General features: G+C 41.8%; 1 protein-coding gene across 7 annotated transcripts in view; it reads left to right on the top strand.

The window, feature by feature from the left end:
• SLIT2 (slit guidance ligand 2) overlaps positions 1 to 23,692 on the top strand; it is a 243,100-nt gene that overhangs the window by 163,862 nt on the left and 55,546 nt on the right. For 4 of the 7 annotated variants that reach the window (XM_083460423.1, XM_083460426.1, XM_083460425.1 and 1 more), the window contains exons 8-15: positions 1,299 to 1,462; positions 4,754 to 4,892; positions 14,488 to 14,559; positions 15,247 to 15,318; positions 16,562 to 16,633; positions 20,065 to 20,208; positions 20,352 to 20,515; positions 21,311 to 21,334. In XM_083460423.1, the coding sequence (XP_083316549.1) occupies positions 1,299 to 1,462; positions 4,754 to 4,892; positions 14,488 to 14,559; positions 15,247 to 15,318; positions 16,562 to 16,633; positions 20,065 to 20,208; positions 20,352 to 20,515; positions 21,311 to 21,334 (851 nt within the window). The remainder of the gene's footprint in view (positions 1 to 1,298; positions 1,463 to 4,753; positions 4,893 to 14,487; positions 14,560 to 15,246; positions 15,319 to 16,561; positions 16,634 to 20,064; positions 20,209 to 20,351; positions 20,516 to 21,310; positions 21,335 to 23,692) is intronic. The other 3 variants (XM_083460424.1, XM_083460427.1, XM_083460429.1) reach the window with 1 other exon arrangement.

Genomic DNA, 23,692 nt, shown 5'->3' on the forward strand with positions numbered 1-23,692 from the left:
TACTGTGTCTCAGTCAGATTTTGCAGGCACAGAAAGGTTGACATCTGTCAAGAGAGGCAGTGAGAACCCAGTACAGAGTTCCCATCTTTCATTTCCCTATAGTGGTAAAGAGCAGGGCCTCAAAAGTGATAGCAGACCTATCATTGTCACGTTGGAATGGACCACGAGGGTCATCTAGTCCAACTCCCTGCAGGAATCCTTTGCCCAACATGGGACTTGAACTCAGAAACCCTGAGGTTAAGAGTCCCATGCTCTATCAACTGAGCTACGTATGTAGCCACAATCAAGGCAGCGAGGAAATAGTGTTGAATGTCAGCTCAATAGCAGTGGTCTTATTAGTTGTAGTGGGGACAATAGATCAATGATGTCATAATCATGAGAAGATGGGGCAGGAGGAGTTTTTAGCAAACTGTGGGGAAAGGGGCAGTTTGGGGCAAACTCTGGGGGATGAGGATTGGCAGCAAAGTAGGAATGGTGCATACTGTATTTTTCGCTCCATAGGGCGCACCTAGTTTTTAGAGGGGGAATGCAAGAAAAAAAATTTTTTAAAAGGGAGTGCTGAGCAGAGCCAGTATGCATCCCAGGCTCTGCTCAACGCTCCCTTTCACAAGCCGTGCGGAGCGTGTGTGCGGCTCTTGGGGACTTTTCCCCGAGGAGGGAGAAGGGCAGCCTGTCACTGATGGGTTCCCTTCTCCCTCCTCAGGGAAAAGCCCTCAAGAGCCGCACACACGCTCCGCGCGGCTCGTGAAAGGGAGTGTGGCTCTTGGGGGCTTTTCCGGAAGGTGGGGGAAGGGACAGAGGGGCTAAGCCAGAAGCTAGAACAGCGAGAGGGAGCTCAGCGATCCCTCTTGCTGTTCTGGCTTCTCGGATAGTTGCAGCAGCCTGCATTCGCTCCATAAGATGCACAAACATTTCCCCTTACTTTTTAGGAGAGAAAACGTGCGTCTTATAGAGCGAAAAATACAGTAGGTGGGGATGGGGGTGTTGAGGGAACTGTGGAGGAGTGGGAGCTTGGTAGCAGGTGTGGTTACTGAGCAACTCAAGCAGGGGCAGCAGCCCCTAATAACCTCATATAAACCAATTGGAAGTGAATGCTCAGCAAGCAGTTAACACATTATAACCTGTCTGGAAACTTGTGGGGGGGAGATTGGCATGAATGCACCATAAGCAGGTCTTCTAGACTAAGTGCATAACGTTGCAACTGTAGACTTTAATCATGTTTCATCGTTTGCTTTGTACTCACTAGACTATATTGCCTTTATGTACTTTTTGGTTCTATTTTGCTGTGTTTCATCCAGCCGACTACACTCCAACAACCTTTACTGTGATTGCCATCTAGCTTGGCTCTCCGATTGGCTACGCCAGCGACCTCGGGTTGGACTATACACTCAGTGCATGGGCCCCTCACATTTAAGGGGTCACAATGTAGCTGAGGTTCAAAAACGGGAATTCGTCTGCAGCGGTAAGACTCTCAATATTATTACAGCAGTACCTTAATGTGTAATGCATGACAATATAGCCTGAAAGAAGGCATGGGTAACACAAGCTTCACTAACTGTGCACAAAACATAGTGCGTTCAGTCTACTTAAAATCAGGCTGCATATGTCTCAACCCCTTCCCTTGGCTATATAGATGCAGGCAGCTCAGCTCAAAGTTGGGAGCCTGGGAGGCTAGACTCATAATCTGGTGAACCGGGTTTGCGTCTCCGCTCCTCCACATGCAGCTGCTGGGTGACCTTGGGCCAGTCATGCTTCTTTGAAGTCTCTCAGCCCCACTCACCTCACAGAGTGTTTGTTGTGGGGGAGGAAGGGAAAGGAGAATGTTAGCCACTTGGAGACTCCTTCGGGTAGTGATAAAGCGGGACATCAAATCCAAACTCTTCTCTTCTTCCTCTTCAACTGTATCCTCATCTAGTCATCCCCATATGCCTGAAGCAGATTTCACACTCTCCAGAACCATGAGCACCTTGTACTGGAAAAGAGGGAGGGCTAGCTGGGGATACTGGAGGTAGGGGGACGCGGGTGGCACTGTGGTCTAAACCACTGAGCCTCTTGGACTTGCTGATTGGAAGGTTGGCGGTTTGAATCCACACAACAGGGTGAGCTCCTATTGCTCTGTCCCAGCTTCTGCCAACCTAGCAGTTCGAAATAACACCAGTGCAAGTAGATAAATAGGTACCACTGTGGCAGAAAGGTAAACAGTGTTTCCGTGCGCTCTGGTTTCCGTCATGGTGTTCTGTTGCACCAGAAACAGTTTAGTCATGCTGGCAACATGACCTGGGAAGCTGTCTGTGGACAAACGCCGGCTCCCTTGGCCTGAAAGCAAGATGAGCGCCACAACCCCATAGTCACCTTTGACTAGACTTAACTGTCCAGGGGTCCTTTACCTTTCCCCCCCTTTACTGGAGGTAAAAGGTAAAGGTAAAGGGACCCCTGACAGTTAAGTTCTGTCACAAATGACTCTGGGGTTGTGGCGCTTACCTCGCTTTACAGACCGAGGGAGCTGGCATTTGTCCGCTCCTCAGGCAGTTTTTCCAGGTCATGTGGCCCGCATGACTAAGCCGCTTCTGGCACAACAGAACACCGACACCAGAGCAGCGCACAGAATCACCATTTACCTTCCCACTGGAGGTACTGCTTAATGGAGGTACGTATTAATCTACTTGCACTTTGGGGCGTGCTTTCAAACTGCTAGGTTGGCAAGAGCTGGGACCGAGCTCACCCTGGGAGCTCACCCCGTCACAGGGGTTCGAACTGCTGACCTTTTGATTGGCAAGCCCAAGGCTCAGTGGTTTAGACCACAGCGCCACCTGTGTCCCTCAAGTTATTGGAGGTAGAAAAAGGCTAAATATTTCCCCTATCAAGCAGTTGTACCCTGCATGTGCATAGGTGTGGGATGGGTTGAAGCTGGCTTCTTCTGAGTCCTGTGGGAATCACTCACACAAGAACTGCACCTTTGCTATGATTAGAGTCAACCTAGAGTGTCTCAGGTTACACATCTAGTGTCATAGTTATGAGGATGGGTGAAAAGTGTAGGTCCAGGATATTAAATCCAGAGAGGTTTTTAACATAAAATAAGTAGCGTATTCGAAGTGTACTTCTCATTTATGCTCTTGACATTTTTACAGCCTTAAATCCTCTTAAGAATTGAAAACCCAAGGGTTTGGGAAACAGAATTCGTTCTGTACATTTTACCATGTCTGTGGCTTTTTCAATTGCTTGTAATGACATATTAAAATAACTAATGATATACCACTAACAATTGTCTCTATTTTTCCTCTGTTCATACCCTCTAGATGAGGAAGAAGGCAAGTTCATTTAAATAAAACCAATCTTTTAATGAAAGATTAAATCATTAGTCAGCATTGCTTCATCATGTTTCCTCTAAATGTGTATACAACAGTTGTACCTGCCCATTTTCTCTTTTACTCACCAAAAAGCTCACTGAAAAGAGGGGCTTTTAGCAGTGAAGAAATTTTCTCAAGTAGTATTTAAAAAAGAATGAGATAATTCAGTATTCTTGAAAGTGGCAACAGATGGTCATCTTCGTTCTGTGAAGCAGGTGTGGCTCACCTGTGTATTGGTCCCCAAGAGATTTGCACCCATTTAAAAAAATGTATTTAAAAATACGGCTCATGTGGGTTTCCCACTGTGATACAATTGTGCTAAAGGCTTTACTGTGCCCTCTATTTTTTTTTTATTTTACTAACTGCTGCCATCATTTGCTGTGATATGTCTTTACATTTGTAAAAAAATACTTCATTTACTGCTGACTCAGTCCCCTGCTATGATTCTGTGATGCCAAAAGCTTTTTTGCCCAATGACTCCAAATGCAGAAAGTAAAACAAAAAACCAAAAAACCCAGAGGGTCAGTGCACACCAAAGCCCACAGAAGTCACCCCTGCCGTTGACCAAGCAGTAAATGCTTTAAATCAAGGGAGCAAATTATTTACTTATTTTTGCTTGTTTGCGCCACTGAAGAATGAACTGACTGCCAAATATATGCATATGTGTTAATCAATGTTGGTAAGTTAAAGACTGCACATTGGCAATTATAAATTATTTGGTCAGCATAAAAGGCTGAAGAAGGTTCCCTATGAAAGCTATATGTTATGACTGAAGACGTTGATATGGTGGAATCTCTGAGCTTACCCACATTTCCTCTCGTCCTGCTGCTTTTCCTTCCTGGGAAAACTGCTCCTTAGTGCTCAGTCGGAGCAAATGGCAATTGGGTGTTCTATTTGCCTTAAGGTACAGCCAGGTTTCCCCTGGGAAAGGATCAGGGCAAGTGGAAAGCTGCTTGGACCCATCCTTTCTAGAAGCTCAGTCCTAGCAGCTGAGGTCCATTTGGCTCCTCAAATAAAATATTTGATGGTCTGTCCGTCCGTCCCCCAAGTTGATGGGCATTGCCATTCAAATGTGTATGTGCTTGTGATTGATTGTGCAGGGAGGGGCTTACCTGGGACCCCCCAATATTTCCTTCAAGTTGGCACCTCTGCTTTCTAGGCACTGGGCAATGGAAATGTGGGTGCTTTAATCCAGGCTTCCGCCATACAATATATGAAAGTCTTCCAAGCATCTATTTCTGCATGTTTCGTTTTAAGGCAGTTTTGGAATCTGTATTCTGGAGCAGATTGGGGGGAGGGTTAGAAAAAGCGTTGCTTTTCGCTGTCTTGTGTAGTGAGGGTAAATTAGGTGTTTCATTAATAGCATTCTTGCAGTTTTAGAAGTAGCAATCTGTTACTGTTTCCAGGTCATCAGTCTTTTATGGCTCCCTCCTGCAGCGTCTTGCACTGTCCTTCTGCATGTACCTGTAGTAACAACATTGTGGACTGCCGAGGGAAGGGCCTTTCGGAGATCCCGACTAATCTGCCAGAAACCATCACAGAAATGTACGTAATGTGATTTCCCCCTACTTTTACTAATTTAATTCGTTTCTTGTTTTGCTTTTTAATTGTTTATCACAAGCTCGAACTGTGCTAAAATGGGGCATACAGAAATATAACTTCATAATGGCATCATTTCCTGAATGGATATTTCACATAATCTTGTATTTGCTTTTGTGGGCTAAATATAGCAGACTATATTCCCCCCCCCAAAAAAATGGATTCAAATGGATATGTTTGTGTAAATGTTTTTGAGTTTCAATCAACCCAGACATCATGAGAAGGGCTATAATTTTAAATAAGTACATGTGAAATATTTAGAAGTTTTCTCCCATCTGATGTCAGCCACCTTGGGTGCTCCATAAGTTCAGAATTATGTGCTGAAAATGAATGCTTGGAAACCTTTGTCCTGATGGTCACAGCCATAAAACAGTTGACTATGTACTCAAACAGATTCTGTTTGAAGATATCTATGGAGTGTTCCGGACACTTAGTGGCTTCTTGTTACCATCATGGTGTGGCCTTTCCCAGTGACTCACCAAGTCCAAACATGAGCACTGGGATCTAGCATTGTGTTGGAAGTTTCAGCAGTGACAACATCAGAAACCTAGGTCCTCACGTTTTCTGCATCTAGGACAGGCTTCCTCAAATTCAGCCCTCCAGATGTCTTGAGACCACAATTCCCATCATCCCTGATGTCCTGCTAGCTAGGGATCCTGGGAGTTGTAGGCCAAAAACATCTGGAGGGCCGAGTTTGAGGAAGCCTGATCTAGGAGGTGTTAAAACTCTGAGTGCAGAGAAAACTTGCACATCTCCAAAGCAGATTTGGGGGTTTTGACTAGATGAAGGTGAACAAAGTCAGACAGGGCAGGGAATAAGACAATGATTGGTTTGTCCATCCAGGTGATGTTATGAAACCTCTTCTAGAAGGGGCTTTGCTCCCCATAAAGGGTCAGTTTTGCAATTTGGAGGGTGCTTTTGGATCCAACATTGTCACAGTCTGTTGTGTTGCTCGAAGTGCCTTTTTCATCTCTGGCTGATACTCCAGCTACAACCGTATCTGGAGAAGACAAGCGTAGCCACAATTTACTCATGCTTTGGTAACCTCCCATGTAGGCTGTTTAAATATGTCGTATCAGAGACGGGCTTTAAAAATGGTTTGGAGACTGCAGTTGGTTCAAAATAGGGTCACAGCACTATTAAATGAGCATTTTGGTCACATTGTGCCAGTTATCAGCCGTACTGCACCCTAATCTGATTTTGGGCCCAATTTAAAGTTTTAAATCCCTTGGGACCAGGTTACCTTATGCCATCTCCAACGAATTCCTATCCAGATCTTCCTTGGGGACCTTTCTTCTAAGCCTACCCACCAAGTAGATGGGGGGTTTCCGGAGTGAGGGCCACTTTGGATGAGGCATGGAACAACCTCCCCGGAGAGGTTAGCCTGAGACCTTCTCTTATGGTCCTTCTGGTGCCAGGTGATGGCTTTTTCCTTCACCCATAATTTTCCATTGTGCTTTGAACTAATCTTGGGCAGTTGTGGCTTAGTGTGGTTTTAATCTGATCTGTGAACTACTTACGCTTTTTCCTATTTCTCATTGTTTATTTTAATTACTATATATATATATATATATATATATATATATATATATATAGTATTTTGAATGTTGTCTTTTTCGTCAGCCGCCCAAGAGATGGGTAGTGGCGCTGATGAAGTGTAGGCAACACTTAAACTTTGTAACTCGCTGCTTATTGACACCAGGCAAGTGACTTCAACAAACACTTTTCAATGCCTGTTTAAAACGCATTTGTTTAGCCGAGCCTATCCAGACACGTATATGTTGAGGTGTTTTAATTTATTTTACTGTTAATCTTTATTACCTTTAAATGTTTTTGATAGTTTTTAACAGTTTTTACTTATAATTTTAATACTTCTTGTAAACTGCTTAGAGGTTTTACTATGGTCAGTGGCAACAGAGAATGGCCTTCAGTTCTGCCTAAGGTGTTCCCTTACTAGATTTTCCTCCCCCAACCCTTTTCCTCATTGATTTCCAATTAGTTTCTCAGTTAAGTTCAGTCAGTTCAGGCTGTAGCCTGCCCTTTCTTTATGGTTTCTGACATGTGTTATCCAAAAGCAAGAGTCCTGAAAGACGTCACAGAAATCCACTGGCTACGCAGCAGAAAATGAGCTGCAACTTCCACGTTAGAGCAAAACTTTCTTCTGAATACAGATGATTTATTGTTGTGTTACTCCATGATGACAGTGTTCATCGCTTTTGCTGATAAAATGCAACTGGAGGCATTTTTGTCATTAACAACCAGTCCCTTGAGGTACTGCTTGATAGAACAATTTGTGTAGATATTAAATACTAGTCAAGCTGTAGAACAATGTTTAAAGATTCACTAACATAGATATTGAGTAGACTGTCAGACAGGCTTGTTTAACAGTCAAGGGGCAAGCATATAGAACAGCAGTTATGAACAGCACTTTGAGGATGTAAGTAGAAAATTCATGATATTATTTTACAAGTAACATCATAAGCAATATTTAGTTGATGCAAATGCTTTGGAGTAGATTTGTATAATAGCCTGAAGGCTTCGGAAAGCATACGAAGAACATGAGATCTCTTCCTTTGTCAAAAGACAGTCATTAGGCATAGTAAGAAATTGTGTCAGTATCTGTCATAACGTTTTAGATTCAGGAGCTACAGTGATTTCCTTTGCTAAGATCTATTTCGTTTGCTGACATCTGTTTTTTGCCATTTACGCTAACAGCAGATGGGAAATATGCTAAGATGTGAGGCATTTTTATAGCCATATATAATACCACCTGTGATTATATTGCTTATATTTGTTTTCTGTGTTAAGGAAGTTTGATTTCTTCTTGTGAATATAAAAAGCAAAGCTACTTCAGTGCAATGCAATTGAGTTTGTCTGCACTTCCAGTAGCATAGTAGAAACCAAGAGTATACTAGTGTCATCCCTCAGCTGGAGTCTGCATCAGAGAATGACCAGGAGGCCCCAGTCTTAAGCCAAGCCCAGGGTCAGGTTCCATAGGGAGTGAGGAGCCAAGATCCTGCAACAGGCCCTGTAGCTGGGCATTCGCATCCAGGATGTGGCTGCTGACATGGAGGCAAACAGGTCCCAAGTCTGGGGTCATCTTATGAAGAGCCTGAGTACATGCAATAACCTCTTGGGAATAAAGGTCTCTCTGGAACAGGGGCAGGCAACGTGCAGCCCAAGGGCAGGATGCGGCCCACGAAGACCGTTTTACTGGCCCATGAGCCCCCCCCTCCGAACTGAGCTGCCCGCTCAATGAGTCCCCAGTGCACTGCGCTAAACCAGCGCAGCGCGGTGCAGGGACTTGCCGAGAGGCACCAGAAATCACGTCTGTGCATGCGCAGATACCAGAAATTGAATCTGCGCATGTCCAGATGTAAAAAAATTGCTTCTGCACAGGTGCAATTTTCAGCGTCTGTCGCAAATTCTTCGCCGCACTTATATATCACCAGACTTTTATATATAGTGAGAGGGTGGGGAGGGGTATTACTCAGAAGGGTGGTGGGAATGGGTGATTGGCTGATAGTGTGGTAAACGACTGTTAAGGACTGCAATTGGTCTTACAGGAAAAAGCAAGGGGTGAGATGGCTAAAAATAGCTTTATCATGTATAATGAGATAAGAATCCAATGTCTCTGTTCAGACCAGGTCTCTCCATGGTTTAAAGTTTGGTGATAAGTTGAAATTCAGCAACTTCTCTTTCCAGTCTATTTCTGAAATTCTTTTGTAATAAGGCAGCTACTTTGAGATCTTATATAGAATGTCCTGGGAGATTGAAGCGTTCTCCTAGTTTCCCAAGAATGGTAGCTGTGATCTCCATTGCCTTCACCTGTGCATGTTGGGAAATTACCTTCATTTGAGGGTTCATTGGCTATTGCTCCTCTCTCCAGAATATACAATGTTACTCTGAGAGAGAGAGAGAGAGAGAGAGAGAGAGAGAGAGAGAGAGATTGCATGTGCCTGTTGAGTAGAATATTTGCCCAACACAGTTTTTCCTGTGGAAGTGGATGGGATGTTCAGGAGTCATGTTTGCAGAATGCGTCCCCCCTTCCTTGCTTGAGTGGGGTGTCTTGTATTCCCAGGTGTAGAAGTGGAGTTGAGGTTCCTGTTGTATTTGAAACCTGAGTGTGCCATTACCCAGGGATTTGCTAAGAAAAACCTGACTTTTCTCACAGAGTTCCTTGCCCATGAATCCAGCATTTTTGGTTTTCAGTAGTTTTGGGGGGTGGGGGAGAGTTAGATGCCAAGGAGAGGAAGTCCAGCGTTCCTTGTTTCTTCAGTGCATAACAATGCGGCAAAGTGATGTGGATACCTGTAAGTAGCTAGACTCCACATTTGCTTTGAAGCACATGATCAAACATTGTTTTATTGGGTTTTGTACCTTGCATTGACAGATGTGCAGCTATATTATTTTATCGAAAAAGAAAAGTTCTCAATGGTGAGGGAAAAAATACTTGAAAATTCTATCGCACATAATACCTTCCGCCCAGTAATTTTTCTGAATCACTTTCTTGGTTTACGTTTGACTCTAGTACCAGATTAGTACAGTCAAAACATATTGCTTTGGGATTAAGAAGTTGAGGGATTGCTTCTTCTCTTCAGTCTGAGAGGGCTGGTCGCCCACTCCCTGGATTTCTGTGTCCAGAACAGCCAACATGCTGCCATCCATAGTCCATTACAACTCCCATCACCTCTGACCATTGGCCATCTTGATGCAGGTGAAGAGAGTTGTAGTCCCACAACAGCCTGAAGGCATCAACTTGGGGAAGCGTGATTTAACTCTTTGGGATTCCCTGCCTAGGAAAGACCACCTTACAAAATCCTTGTCTTTTTGCCAGTTAAAGCTTGTCTGTTAAACGTTTTCCACTGCGTTACCTAGCTGGTTTATTGTTTGCATTGCTGTTGCTGGTTATTTTAAGTTACATTTCTCTTACATTTGGATTACTCGGTTTTACTTTTGCGCTGGTTTTCATTTGATTTGATTTTGTAACACTTGGGCCTTTTAAACAGAACAGGATTTCACATATACGCTGTAATAATAATAATAATAATGTCCCATATAAGTGTAGACAGTTGTTAAGATATTTTTAATTTAAAACATTTTTTATGCAGCGTTACACAGCTCAAGGCAGCTTACATAAAATTAAAAACAAACATTTCATGAGAGTATAAGAAGAATCTCTGCTGGATCAGATCTAGTCTGGCATGCTGTTCGCTCCATGGATTTCCAAATGCCTATGCGAAGCCCCAAAGCGGGAGATGAATGCAGTAGCATTTTCCTGCTGATGATCCCTAGCAACTGGTATTCAGAGGCATACTATTCAATTTTGTTCTTTATTTATTTCTTACCCACCCTTCAGCATAAGGTCCCAGGACGGGTTGCAACGTTAGAACACAACACTTAACAGCAGTCTAAAACAGCTGTTGTTGTTGTTCAGTCGTTTAGTCGTGTCCGACTCTTCGTGACCTCCTGGACCAGAGCACGCCAGGAACTTCTGTCTTCCACTGCCTCCCGCAGTTTGGTCAAACTCATGCTGGTAGCTGCAAAAACACTATCCAACAATCTCATCCTCTGTCGTCCCCTTCTCCTTGTGCCCTCCATCTTTCCCAACATCAGGGTCTTTCCCAGGGAGTCTTCTCTTCTCATGAGGTGGTCAAAGTATTGGAGCCTCAGCTTCACGATCTGTCCTTCCAGTGAGCACTCAGGGCTGATTTCCTTCAGAATGGATCGGTTTGATCTTCTTGAAGTCCATGGGACTCTCAAGAGTCTTCTCCAGCACCATAATTCAAAAAACAGATAGCAGCTAAGAAACAGCTAAAACAGCTAACAATCACTGAAATATTCATCTCAAGTGTCAAAAGCCAGGGTAAGGTGGTGGATCTTCAACATTCTCTGGAATATAGCCATCATGCCTTATATAACCTTACCCAGGGCTGGCTCACCCATGAGGCAAGGTGATACAAATGCCTTGGATGGAGGAATCCATAGGAGCAGCAGATCCGGCCTCCAAGGAATGCAACACCTGCTGTTGCTGCTGTTGCTGCCAGTGTGGTGCAGTCTTTGGAGGCTGAATTCACCAGCCTCTTGGCATATACAAGGTGCTTCTGGTCTCCAACCACATTTGTTCCCAATGTAGATCTTTATTGCCCCCTTGTTTCTGATATAGATCTTCACTCACCCCTTTCATACTGCACCACGGTGTGGTACGCTGGTTTGACATCAACGGATAGGAAGTGCCTACAGAGGGTGGTGAATACAGCACAAGATATTATGGGCTGCCCCTTGAATCCGCTGGATGACATCACAGAAGAACGTTGCCTCAGGAGAGTGAGGAAAATTCTCAGGGATGATTCACACCATGGCTGCCACTTTCTTGATCTCCTGCCCTCGGGCAGAAGATTTGGAAGCATGATTAGTCACACCAACAGGGTAAAGAACAGCTTCTGTCTGTGGACTGTTAGGTTGCTGACTAGAAAGATAACAACAGGGCAACTGACTTTCGGGTTTGGTGGGTGTGCGTCAGTAAATAAGAGGAATTAAGACTAAGAGAGCTGAGTGGGGGGTGCTTGTGTAATCTCACTGTGTACAAGTTGTACAAGTAACAATAAAGTATTTCAATTTCAGTTCTTTCCTGGCAGGGAAGGACACTTTGTGGTTTGCTTCAGGTGCCAAAATGTCTTGCATCAGCCCTGGATTTACTCCCACCCACCCACAATTAATCTGCATAATGCTCATTACATTTTGTAGCTAATTCCATAGTTTAACAGTCAAGTCCTTCCTATTTGAATGTTTTGAATCTTCCAACCTACATCTTCATTGGATGTAGATTTCATTGTTCTAGATTTTGAGAGAGAGAAAAACATCTCTCAAACCCCATTCGCTACACAATGCATTGTTTTCTGCACCTGTCATGTTCATAAACTAGCAAAATTTTCAAACTTAGAAAGCCCAGAATTTTGTAACTTTTCACCATAAAGAAAAACCCAACCATCATTTGAGTTTCCTTTTCTGAACCTTTTCCTTTGAACTTCAGTCACATCATAGATTTGCATAAGGGCTTTAAGATACTGACACTTATCAATCCCTTTTCTAAAGATTCCTAATATGGAAGTTGCTTTTTTCACATCTGCCACTACACACTGGGTCAACATTTTCATTGAGCTGTACACTGTGACTCACAGATCTCTAGTCAGCCACCGTCAGTTCAGACCACGTGTATATATGAAGTTAAAGAGCATTTTGCTACAGTGTGCATCTTTGCACTTGCTTGCACTCAGTGGCGTAGCGTGGGTTGTCAGCACCCGGGGCAAGGCAAGTAATTTGCGCCCCTAACCCATGGATTTGTGCCCCCTGACCCTAACCCCCAGGTGTTGAGCCCGGTGCGGCCGGGCCCCCCCCCTGCACCCCCCACGCTACGCCACTGCTTGCACTGAATTTCATTTTCCATTTGAATGACCATTGCCCCAGTTTCTCACTGGAGAGATCCTTTTGGAACTCCTTGAAATCTCCTTTTTGTTCTTTTCAATAATTTGGTGTCATCAGCAAATTTGGTGACCTCATTGCTCACCTCTAACTCCCACCTTTCCTGAGAAAGTTCAAGCTCAGCGATCTACATCTTCCTCAGTGAGAAAAAGTGATGAATTAATTCAGTTCATCTGCAATCTCCTTTCCCATATTTAGCTGACTTTTGACTCCCATGTCACCCAAAGGTCCAACTGTCTTCCTAGCTAGTTTACTGCTTCTAATGTATCTAAACCTTTTTCTATTATTATCTTAATATTTTTTGGAATACACTCTTCGTTTGTTAGACGAATCCAGCCTTTTTCAAGAAAAAAAATTCTCTTTCAGGAAGGAATTCTCCATTAACTAAAGCCAACTTTGCCAAAGAATTATGCACCTTCATCTCTGGTGATGGACATTTTTGGCTATGTAGCTAGAAGTTACCTTATGAACTGTTCATGAACTGTTTAGATTGATTCCATCTAAACAAGCACATTTGCCATGTTCTTAAAGGCAAACTGTTCCAAGCACGGCTCCAATTTTGCAGTTAGACCATTCTGCATCTCATCTAGGAATCGATGATATTTTGCATCTGGGAAAGTATTCTAACTTAATTAAATTTAAAAGGGTTTAGATTAGGAGTGTTGGGTGTGGGATGAGAAACTATTGTAGGCATCTTAACTTAGCGAGATCGAGCAAAGAGCAGCCATGAAGGAGAGTGCTGCCACCTAGATGCTTTTGTCTCTGTCCCACAGTGTGTACTTACCCTTCGCGGGAGATAGTTGCTGTGTTCACGTGTCATGCTAAATCATAGCTTAGCACCATCTCACTGAACGGGAGTAAGGCTCATGTGTACCCCCACCTTGTCCCACACGGCCAGGAGGAAAAGTTTGGAAGCTGTTGCTTAATCACAGTTTGTCATTTCATCTGAACCAGAGAATTGCGTGTTTGCAATTGTTCCAATATGGCTTGTTTCAACCAAATCAATGTCAATGTTAAGCACAGTTAGCCTAGGCAAAATGTGATTAAGCAAAAGCTTCTGGTAGTCCCCTCCTCTCAGCCATGTGAGAGGGGCGGCAGCCGAGACTCGATGTGGGTCCTTTTGGCTTGCTCCCATTGTTTTGTTCATGACATCTGAACATTGGCACTGTCAGCTGGATGGAAAGATTCCCCACTTATGCAGGAGTTACATTCCAGGCCCCTGTGTGCATAAGTGAAATCGCATAAGGTGGGGGAGCACCCTTTAAATGCCCTCTCTGCTGCTATCTCTTCAATCCATACAGAAAAAATATCCACAACCAGCATTGACGCTCCGGGGCTGGCAGGAAGCTGGAGAATGCTCTGGAAAGTGGCTGCTGCGCTACCCTACACATCAGCTATTAGGCGGGGAGACAGAGCAGCATAAACAAAGCCCTACTACCCCTCTGGTCTTTTCAGGACTTCCTCTACCCTTAGGAGCAACTTTAAGGGCATTTCTCATCTCAGATTCTGTAGAAAGAAATGGCAATCCTATAATTTGGGAGGAAAAGTTTCAGTTTTGTTTCAAATTTCATTATTCATAAATATAGGTTTAATGCATGTAAGGAATTTAAGAAACGCTAGTTGGAAAATGATGACTTTTTAAAGAGTGTTTGACGTGCTTCTTGCTTGAACCTTTTACTCCAGTCTTCTATGAAAAACTGAATCCCCACGGTAAGCAACTGTAAGCTCTTTAGATTCCTTCTACTGGATATAACATAAAATATTTCAAATATGCAGCACATGTAAAATTAGATTAGTGCTTAATTTAAATTGTCACTACCCTGCATGTCAAAGTGACAGAAGGTGGATTTCTTAATTATTTTTTTTAAAAAATGAAAACAATTGCTGACCCTTGATTCCCATGGCATTATCTTTCACTATAGTAGAAAAAAAAATTACCTATGTTTTTAAAAGGCATTCCTTCTCATTGATACCAACATAAATTATACATATTTTGGATTGGCCCCTTGTGTTGTTTTTAGGGTCTTCAATAGCATTCTCTGTTGTTTTTCTTTGCTAGACGGCTGGAACAAAATTCAATCAAGGTCATCCCTCCTGGAGCTTTCTCGCCATATAAAAAACTTAGAAGAATGTAAGTGAGAAATATTTTGGAACTTACATAAAAAACATATGGATGAAAAACAGGTCATGGTTTATACAAAATACCTTCCGTCAGTTTATGGGTGCTTAAAAATGTCTGACAGCTGACAGATTGGTTGATATGGCTGTGCCTGATTGTTGAGTCTACGTAGCTCCTTTGTCATGCTAATAACTGACACTTATGCCAACCTATTAATACAAATTGACATGAATATATAAATTGTGCTTGCCGTTAACAGAATAATTTCTGAAGCAGAGCATGGCAGCGCAATGTCATTGATAGCATAATATTCAGTGCCTGTGCTAATCTAATTGCCCCCTCCCCAAATATACAAAATGCATTAAAGCTTCAGGTTATTGCCAGAATTAAAGTGAAGGATGAGGGATTTTCAGAATTTTCTGGACTACAACTTCTACCATTTCTGGTTGAATATTGATGATTCTGGCCAACGCTGAGGGGAGTTAGACCCACAGATTCCCATCCCCGATTTAAGCCATTATTTCTGAATGATGGGAACTGAACTTTGTCTTGTTCTTCTTAAAAAACGTATTAAAAGTTAATTGCAAAAAGTGTTTTCAGATTAAATTTGTTAACTGTGCCTTACAGAGTTGAAATAAATCACTGTTTGTCCCTTTCACGGATCATAACACGTCATAGCAATCTTGTTTCTCATTTCAGTGATCTGAGCAACAATCAGATCTCAGAGGCTGCGCCAGATTCATTTCAGGGTCTACGCTCACTAAATTCACTGTAAGTACCACCACTGTCTTTCAAAAGAAAGGCAAAATCCCCCGAATTGCAGTGAGGGGACAAAACGTTATTCTTGTGTCCGGGAATTAGACTCTAAACAGGATTGCACTCCTCTTGAAGGAACAGGTGTGTACTTTTGGCAGCATTGTTTGGTTTGCCAGCTGCAGTTGTTTCTGGGCAGTTTCTGGCCACAGTTAAGACATGGTCGGATAACCTCCCCATTGGATTATTATACTCTGCTCTCTCTGGGACTGCCCTTGAAGATGATGGAGAAGCTACTGCTAGTGCGGAACGTGGCAGCTAGGCTGCTGTGCATAAGAACCTACAGGAACTGTACAAGTGGTTTGAAATTATCTTCACTGGCTACCAATATGCTTGCAGTCTGAATTCATAATATAATAATAATTTATTACTTATATGATCCCCATCTGACGGGGTTGCTCCAGCCATTCTGGGCGGGTCCCAACAATTTATAAAACCACAGCAAAACATCAAATTTTAAAAACTTCCCTTCTGATGACTTCTAAAAGTCAGATAGTTGTTTATTCCCTTGACATCTGACGGGAGGGTGTTCCACAGGGCGGGGGCCACTACCAAGAAGGCCCTCTACCTGGTTCCCTGCAACTTCACTTCTCGCAGTGAGGGAACCAGCAGAAGGCCCTCAGAGGAGGACCTCAGTGTCAGGGCAGAACGATGGGGCTGGCGTTGTTTTGATGAATTTATTGCTATTGTTTGATTTATTGATATGCTGCTGTGTTTAATATTATAATGATTGCAATGTTTGGGTTTTTTAATGTTGTTGTGAGCTGCTGTTGGAAAAGGGAATACAAATTATTAAATCAAATCAAATTGAACAGTCGAATGCTACTGATTTTAGACAGCTGGCAGCTATTGTAGTGTTGTTCATGCAACAGAGCTTCCTCTTCCTTTACTGTCCCCTCTAGCTCCCTGTGCAACCTCAAAATCAGTTTGGGAGGGTTGGGGGGACCCTCCAGAGCACATTGGGGAGGGGAAAATTGAAGTCATGTTGCACCAGCGTAACAAGGCAGACTGGATGCAACCCATTGCCATTTGATTTGATAGAGCTGGCAGGTATTCTAATGCTATCTAAAATATAATTCAATATTCCAGCGCTGGATCCTTTGATGTGCTTTTGCCAGGGGCATACAATTTTAAAGAAATTCTAGATGAATGCATTGTTGTTCAACTTCCGATCAATCACCTTTTGAATTATTTGTTACAGTGTTCTCTATGGAAACAAAATCACAGAACTTCCCAAAGGCCTGTTTGAAGGACTTTTCTCTCTACAGTTGTTGTGAGTATTTATCTGCTGAAATTTGGTTTTATTTTATCCACTGAGAAGGGTTTTGTTTTGTGATTTTGCATTAAAAGTGGTTTGCTCACTGGGAAGGTTTATTATTATTGTTGTTATTAGGAATATATCTACCTTTTCAAACTGCTCTGTGCAAGGGAATACCACCTTTTGAAGATGAAGAGCTTTTATTGCTTTCATGCACTGTATTCCCTCTTCTGCTGCTTCACAAACAAAGGGAGAGCCTTTATTTTATTATTTCTTCCAGTAGCTTTCTGGCCGCCTTTTTTGCTTTTGTTTTTCGAATGTTAACCATGAATCTTCACCTGCTTTGATTAGTAGCATTTAATCAAATGTATGTGCGTGTGCTTTAGAAATTCAGATTAAGACAATTCCATTCTGTTTTACTTTTTGCTGTTATGATACTAATATTCAGGCTGTCTAGTCTATTTTAAATGGATTTGTTTACTTGACTATAGAATCATTTATTTATTTTTCCATTTTTTTATTAGTTTTCACAATATTATAAACAAACAAACACACACACACACAAAACAAACATACACAAATCATAGCCTTATTGAAAATTACAGTTCTTAACTTTGTTAAGTGACTTCCTTGCTTCCCTTTGGTTGAATTTCATTGCATGTCCTTTTAACGGTTTTCCAAATCCCATTTTTTATAAAATTTAACTTAAGCATTAACATCCTTAGATCTTCACCTTATGGAATTAAACATATTAATTCATCACTTAACATAAATAAAATGCTTAGCCCATTAAGTATCTGCAAGCTATTTTCAGTTAGTTTAACTTAACAAATTTAACTAAATAATAATTAAATTTATTCCATTCTTCCTGATACTCCTCCTCCTTCTGGTCGCGGACTCTTCCGGTTAAGTCGGCTAGCTCCGAAAAATCCATCAGACTATAGAATCATTTAATCGGCCTGAGTTGCATTGTGTAGAGTAATACCTCTGCTTACGAACCGTCCTCCTTGCGAATGCTTCAGGTTACAAGTTCCACTAACCCGGAAGCAGGTGTTCCTGGTTGCCAACTTTGCCCCGGGATGTGAGGCACACGCAGCGGGAGGTCCCATTAGTGAAAGCACGCCTCAGGTTAAGAACGGTTTCAAGAGTTAAAATCGAGATGTGGAAATATGGAAATGTTGATGAGAGGCAGGACTGAAATTTGGACATGCTTTAAGGTTCAGACTATGGGAAGTAGTAAAATTAATAATTACAATTCGGAAGATAATTAGACTTTTTTAATTTTAGCTTTTTATTAGATTATGATTTGATATGTTAATTGGATGTCTTTTATTGGAAAATTAATAAAAACGATCTAACACAAGAACGGTTTCGAGTTGAGAGCTGATCTCTGGAACGTATTAAGTTCGTAACCAGAGGTACCACTGTAATTCATCCTTTCATTCCAAGCCAGCTAAAATGGGTCCATTGAGTTGGACAGTACTTGGGTTTGCTGAAAATATTACTTAGTTTTCTGTGGCGTGAGAGAGACAAAGTATGCAATTTTCAGCACTTGTTGCAAAAACATTGATGTAGTTTCCTTACGATCCTCATTGCCTTTATAGTTCTTCTTTACGCTCATGGCCTTTGGTTTCATTTGCCCACACACGACCATTTAATCCCTCCACATGAGTATGTTGGCAGGGCCACAATTCGATGCGATGAATGATGGATATTTGTAAACAAAATTTTGTGGGTCACCACAGTCCACTGTACGCTAGAATGAATGGCAGTGTGGACAAGTGAGACTGAGAACTATGAGGGAAGAGAAGCAGCCAGGGAAACAGAAGGTTTCAAGCAGCAATGAAATTTGAGAAAATGGTTGTGTGTCTAGTTATCTCTTCAAATTTACTGAATGCACTAGTTTCAAAGCAAATATAAAAATTAGGTGCAGCCCTAGTTGGAAGCAGTTTTAAATACTTGACCCCTTTTGGATTCCCATTTTGTACTTTAAAGGTGTAATTTGAAAAAAAGGAGAAAGTTGCCATCTATCCTACAGAACCAAAATAAATAAAATTACTTAATTAACATATTTTACATTAATTTGCATATGCCGATTCCATGTTAAAGTATTTCAGTGTATGCAAGTTAAAATTACCCATTAGTAATGAACCAAGACTTAAAATTTGTACAACTGGAGATTAAGAAACACTGACAACATTCAAGGCAGAAGAAACCCCATCATAGAGTTGTATTTAAACCACCTCAACATTTAACAATGCAATCCTACATATGGCTACTTTCGAAGTAAGTGCCACTGAGGTCAATGAGACTTATTCCTGGGAAAATGAGCATAAGATTTCAGTTGAAGATTGGTTAATCAGTCAAATTTCATTAGAGAATCATGTAATTTAGAATGGAAAATGCTTGTTCACACACACAGATAAGGCCTGTTACTACTGCTGCTGCTTCCCTCCTCCTTCCCATGTAAACACCAAGGTTTATAGAAGCTTCTGTGTCCATTTGTCATTAACTGTAGCTTGGCATGTTGTCTGAACCCTAAATTGTAGTTAATCCCATGTTTGGTTGAAACAAGCCAACTTCAGTTTATGAAACTGACTCTTTTTCAACTAACCATAGTTAAGATTAACCATAATTTAGGGTTTGGATCACACTGCAATTTGTGGTTAATCTAAAATGGAAGCAGGAGTATCTGATTTCCTCCTTTCAGCTATTCCAGAAAGGAGGACACTAGCTTGACACTTGTTCTCGTAATACTAACCAAGGTCAAACACATCCAACAGCTTTCTTCTTTCCTTTGCCAATATTTTCACTTTCAGTTTAAACCTGTGTATATTCAATGCAACACTTGATGCTGAAATAATATCTTAAGGAACTAGGTAGTTCACTGAATGCACTGCATACAGGTGGCACAAGTAATTTTGACATGCAGTTTTATCTTATTATGTATTGGCTTAAAACTGCTGGTTTTATATTGGGGGTGGAACAGTCAACTTCTTTTCTAAATCTGATTTATTTATTTTGGTATTTTAACATATACAGTGGTACCTCAGGTTAAGTACTTAATTCTTTCTGGAGGTCCGTACTTAACCTGGAACTGTTCTTAACCTGAAGCACCACTTTAGCTAATGGGGCCTCCTGCTGCTGCCGTGCCGCCGCCACACGATTTCTGTTCTCATCCTGAAGCAAAGTTCTTAACCTGAAGCACTACTTCTGGCTTAGTGGAATGTGTAACCTGAAGCGTATGTAACCTGAAGCGTATATAACCCAAGGTACCACTGTATTGTATATTGTTTTATGTAAACTGCTTGAAGGTTTTGATAACTAAGCAGTATAAATAAATAAAGAAGTTGCATGAAATTCAAGAAAGTAAAGTTACAAAAATAAAGTTTGTCAATAAACAGCAAACACTTAACCCTGTTTTCCAATTGTCGTTTGTTTCACAGATTATTAAATGCTAACAAGATAAATTGCCTGCGAGTGGATGCTTTCCAAGACTTGCACAACTTGAACCTTCTCTCTTTGTACGATAACAAACTTCAAACCATTGCAAAGGGCACCTTTTCTCCACTCCGGGCCATTCAGACCCTGTATGTATTGCAATTGTCCATTTGTTGTTATGTGCTTCAAGCTTTTTTTGGTTTCTGTTCCCAAATAGACCTGGAAAACTTTGGGAACTGCAGAGACCAACCGCAAACATGTAAAAACGCTCTTTTCTTTTTATTTGTGAAAGGCATTTGGCTCAGAACCCCTTTATTTGTGACTGCCATCTGAAGTGGCTGGCGGATTATCTCCATACAAACCCCATTGAAACCAGTGGTGCTCGCTGCACCAGCCCCCGCCGTCTGGCAAACAAAAGGATTGGCCAAATCAAAAGCAAGAAATTTCGCTGTTCAGGTAATTTCCTTGGTTCAGCTGCTACTTTCCTTTCACTTCCAAAAAAACCACCGCCCCACCACCCTCTCCCTCCCATCACAACCCCCACAAACCAGCAGTTGCAGACATCCTTAACGACAACAACAACAACAAAACCCACAGCCTGGTGCCCAATTGAATTATTTAGCAATCATAGCAACTCTGGACTGAAGTTGTTTGATCAGAAAACATTCCTACAGTTAACACACTTGTTACTACCTCTGCAAGGCATTAAAAATATGTGAAGGAATTGTGCTTTTCGATTAAATAATAAGAGTTCTGAGGTATCCTTTCTGTCAGTTGCGCAAAAAAAAAAGGGGGGGGGCAAATCAAAAATGAAACAGATCTGGAATACCAGTTAAATCTTAAAAACAAAATCTACTCACGGAATATGAAAACATGACATTCATATTACACAGGGAAGCTTATATCGTGCTGAAATGTACTGTTTGCTTTTTCTAATCTTATTCCATTTCCTACTTACATGTTTCCAAAGCCTAACCTCTGTCATCTGGTTCCCAGCTGTTCCAGGTGCATTTCGTATTCTGCAGTTAATTCACAGTCTACAGCTAGTGTAAATATCAGAAGAGTGCTGCTGATATTGGCTGCAAATACATTTATATCTAATCATACTAGTATCCGAAGTTCATTCGAATACCACTACCCCGCACAGTTAGCTTTAATTACCTGTAGTCCATCCTCAATCTAATAGAATTAATTTTTTGCTTGCTGACATTCAGGTGCATATTCTATTTTTTTCTCTCTTTTTTTATTTAGCTAAAGAACAGTATTTCATTCCAGGTAGGTTTGGCTCTGCAGTAAAACTGGCTAACTGCAGGTACCACTCCCTCCTCCCTCACCAAAAGCAAAGTTTCATTTTAACATTTAAAGAACTAGTGCATGCATTTTTAACCCTGCTGGAAACCTCTTAGAATAGTAATAGTTTTGTAGTTTTGTCTTCCCACTACATGAGCTTTGCATGCAGCTCTTTGCTATCCAACTGACAAATAAGCACAGAATTTATTCAGTACCATCTGATTTTAGAAAGAGATATCTTTCCCCGTTTTGCTTCTCCTGTTTACTGTTAACAACTCTATTCTTTAAATGTAGCTGCTGTGCTGCTTTTAAATGAAGAGAATCCTGCTATGATCAAAGAGCTAATAGAAGTCTAAGCACCCTTTCAGAATCAATACTTTCCTGCCTTTTATGCATTAAACTATTGCTTTCCTGCTGACTATCTGAACTGTTGCTTGCTCACCTATGACCTTTGATCCCTGTGTTTGTGAAATCACAAAAAAAATGCCAAGCAAAAGTATGTTTATTGTCTTTGCAAAGGCGTCCAAAGGCTGTATATGTCTTCTGTTAAAATAATTTTGATGGAAGAAATAATAATTTAATAGTTGGCACATTTATACCACACTTTAAACTAAATGCTGATTCTCTTGAGGTATTCCACATGAATGATTGAGATTGGCTTTAGTTATATGAAACACGTTTTCCCCCAACCACCCCTTGCAGCTGACAAACGAGTGCAGTGCTTTCTTAACAGGGGAAAGAACGAAATCAACTATGTCATGTGTTTACAATATAATGTCCCTTACAGGTGATATATAATTGATTAGCAAAAGTGCTCAAAGGTCTAATGAAGCTTTTGATTGAACTGCAGGTGCATGAACTGCCAGAAAAAACCCAAAACCCATTTATAGTTTACTTTCTAGAGGAAGGAAAAAAACGTTGTTGTAATTGAGTATGCAATCAATGACACTTGTTCTTTGAAGCACTTACAGGTATATGGTCGGCCCACAACGTTCAGCAGACTAACCTATTGATTGGTTTGGGCTCTTATCCACTTAAGCTTGCTTATTTTACACTTGCTGCTTTTACTGTCATGTACTACATTATCTTCTAGCTGGAGAGATGATGTGAAGAGTATTATGGCCTTTAGTAGTGCCCTGGCTAAATGCAGAGGGAAGGAAATGCACAAGGGCTGGTCTTTGCCATTCTTGGCTTGAAAGGACCAGTTGGAGTCAGGTTTGAGAAGTGATTCACACACTGCATGTTTTTAATGGCATGGCGGTCATTTCCACATTTGCATACACTGGGAATGGGAAAATAATGTAAAAAGCGCACTACATAGCCAAAGTCCCATGCATCAGGGAAAGAACTTGAAGAAATTGGCAGTTACTTGATAAACCTACTGGATTACCTGAATTCCAAAATGAAAAACGATTAAGGCTTTTTCTCTAGCAAAAAGAAAGTGTTTGGTGTTGTTCTAAATATATAATATCAAATTTCACCTTTTTCCCTGATGGGACTCAGGGATGCTCAGCATCATTAGCAAGCTGTTTACAATGCAGGCATATTCTGGTCCATACTATATAAAAAGCACAGCTTTCTGCACACCGTGTCCAGATTTTCCTTTGAACCATCAGCAGCTGGTGAGTTTTCTTTTGGGAACCACCAGCTGCCAATGTAGGTTATCAATGGAGTGCAGGATTGAAGCATGGAGTACTTCAAACATGCTTGCACCTGGGCAAGGTGCCCTAAATCTCCCCTAGTGCAGCTGCTTGATAAGGGCTAGAATCTCTCTCCCACCTCCTCAGTTGTTCCATAGTGGTGGTGACTGGTAGTTCCTGCCTGAATACCACTTCACCAACAGTGGTGAGATGTTGTTGCAACACTTCCACAACAGCCCACTGCAAGCCCAGCGTATTTTAGTAGTCAACTAAAATTGAGATTAAAAGGGACGCTTGTCACGCTGTGGGTTAAACCACAGAGCCTAGGACTTGCTGATCAGAAGGTCGGCAGTTCGAATTCCTGCGACGGGGTGAGCTCCCGTTGCTCGGTCCCTGCTCCTGCCCACCTAGCAGTTCAAAAGCACGTCAAAGTGCAAGTACATAAATAGGTACCGCTCCAGCGGGAAGGTAAACGGCGTTTCTGTGCGCTGCTCTGGTTCCCCTGAAGCGGCTTAGTCATGCTGGCCACATGACCCGGAAGCTGTACGCTGGCTCCCTCGGCCAATAAAGCGAGATGAGCGCCCCAACCCCAGAGTCGGTCACGACTGGACCTAATGGTCAGGGGTCCCTTTACCTTTACCTAAAATTGAGATTCTTGGGCTTTATGACTTTATCAAGAGAGACAATTGTTGCTGTTGGCATC

The sequence above is a fragment of the Podarcis liolepis genome (genome assembly GCF_965112155.1).
Source record: "Podarcis liolepis genome assembly, chromosome: 9".
Taxonomy (NCBI): domain Eukaryota; kingdom Metazoa; phylum Chordata; class Lepidosauria; order Squamata; family Lacertidae; genus Podarcis; species Podarcis liolepis.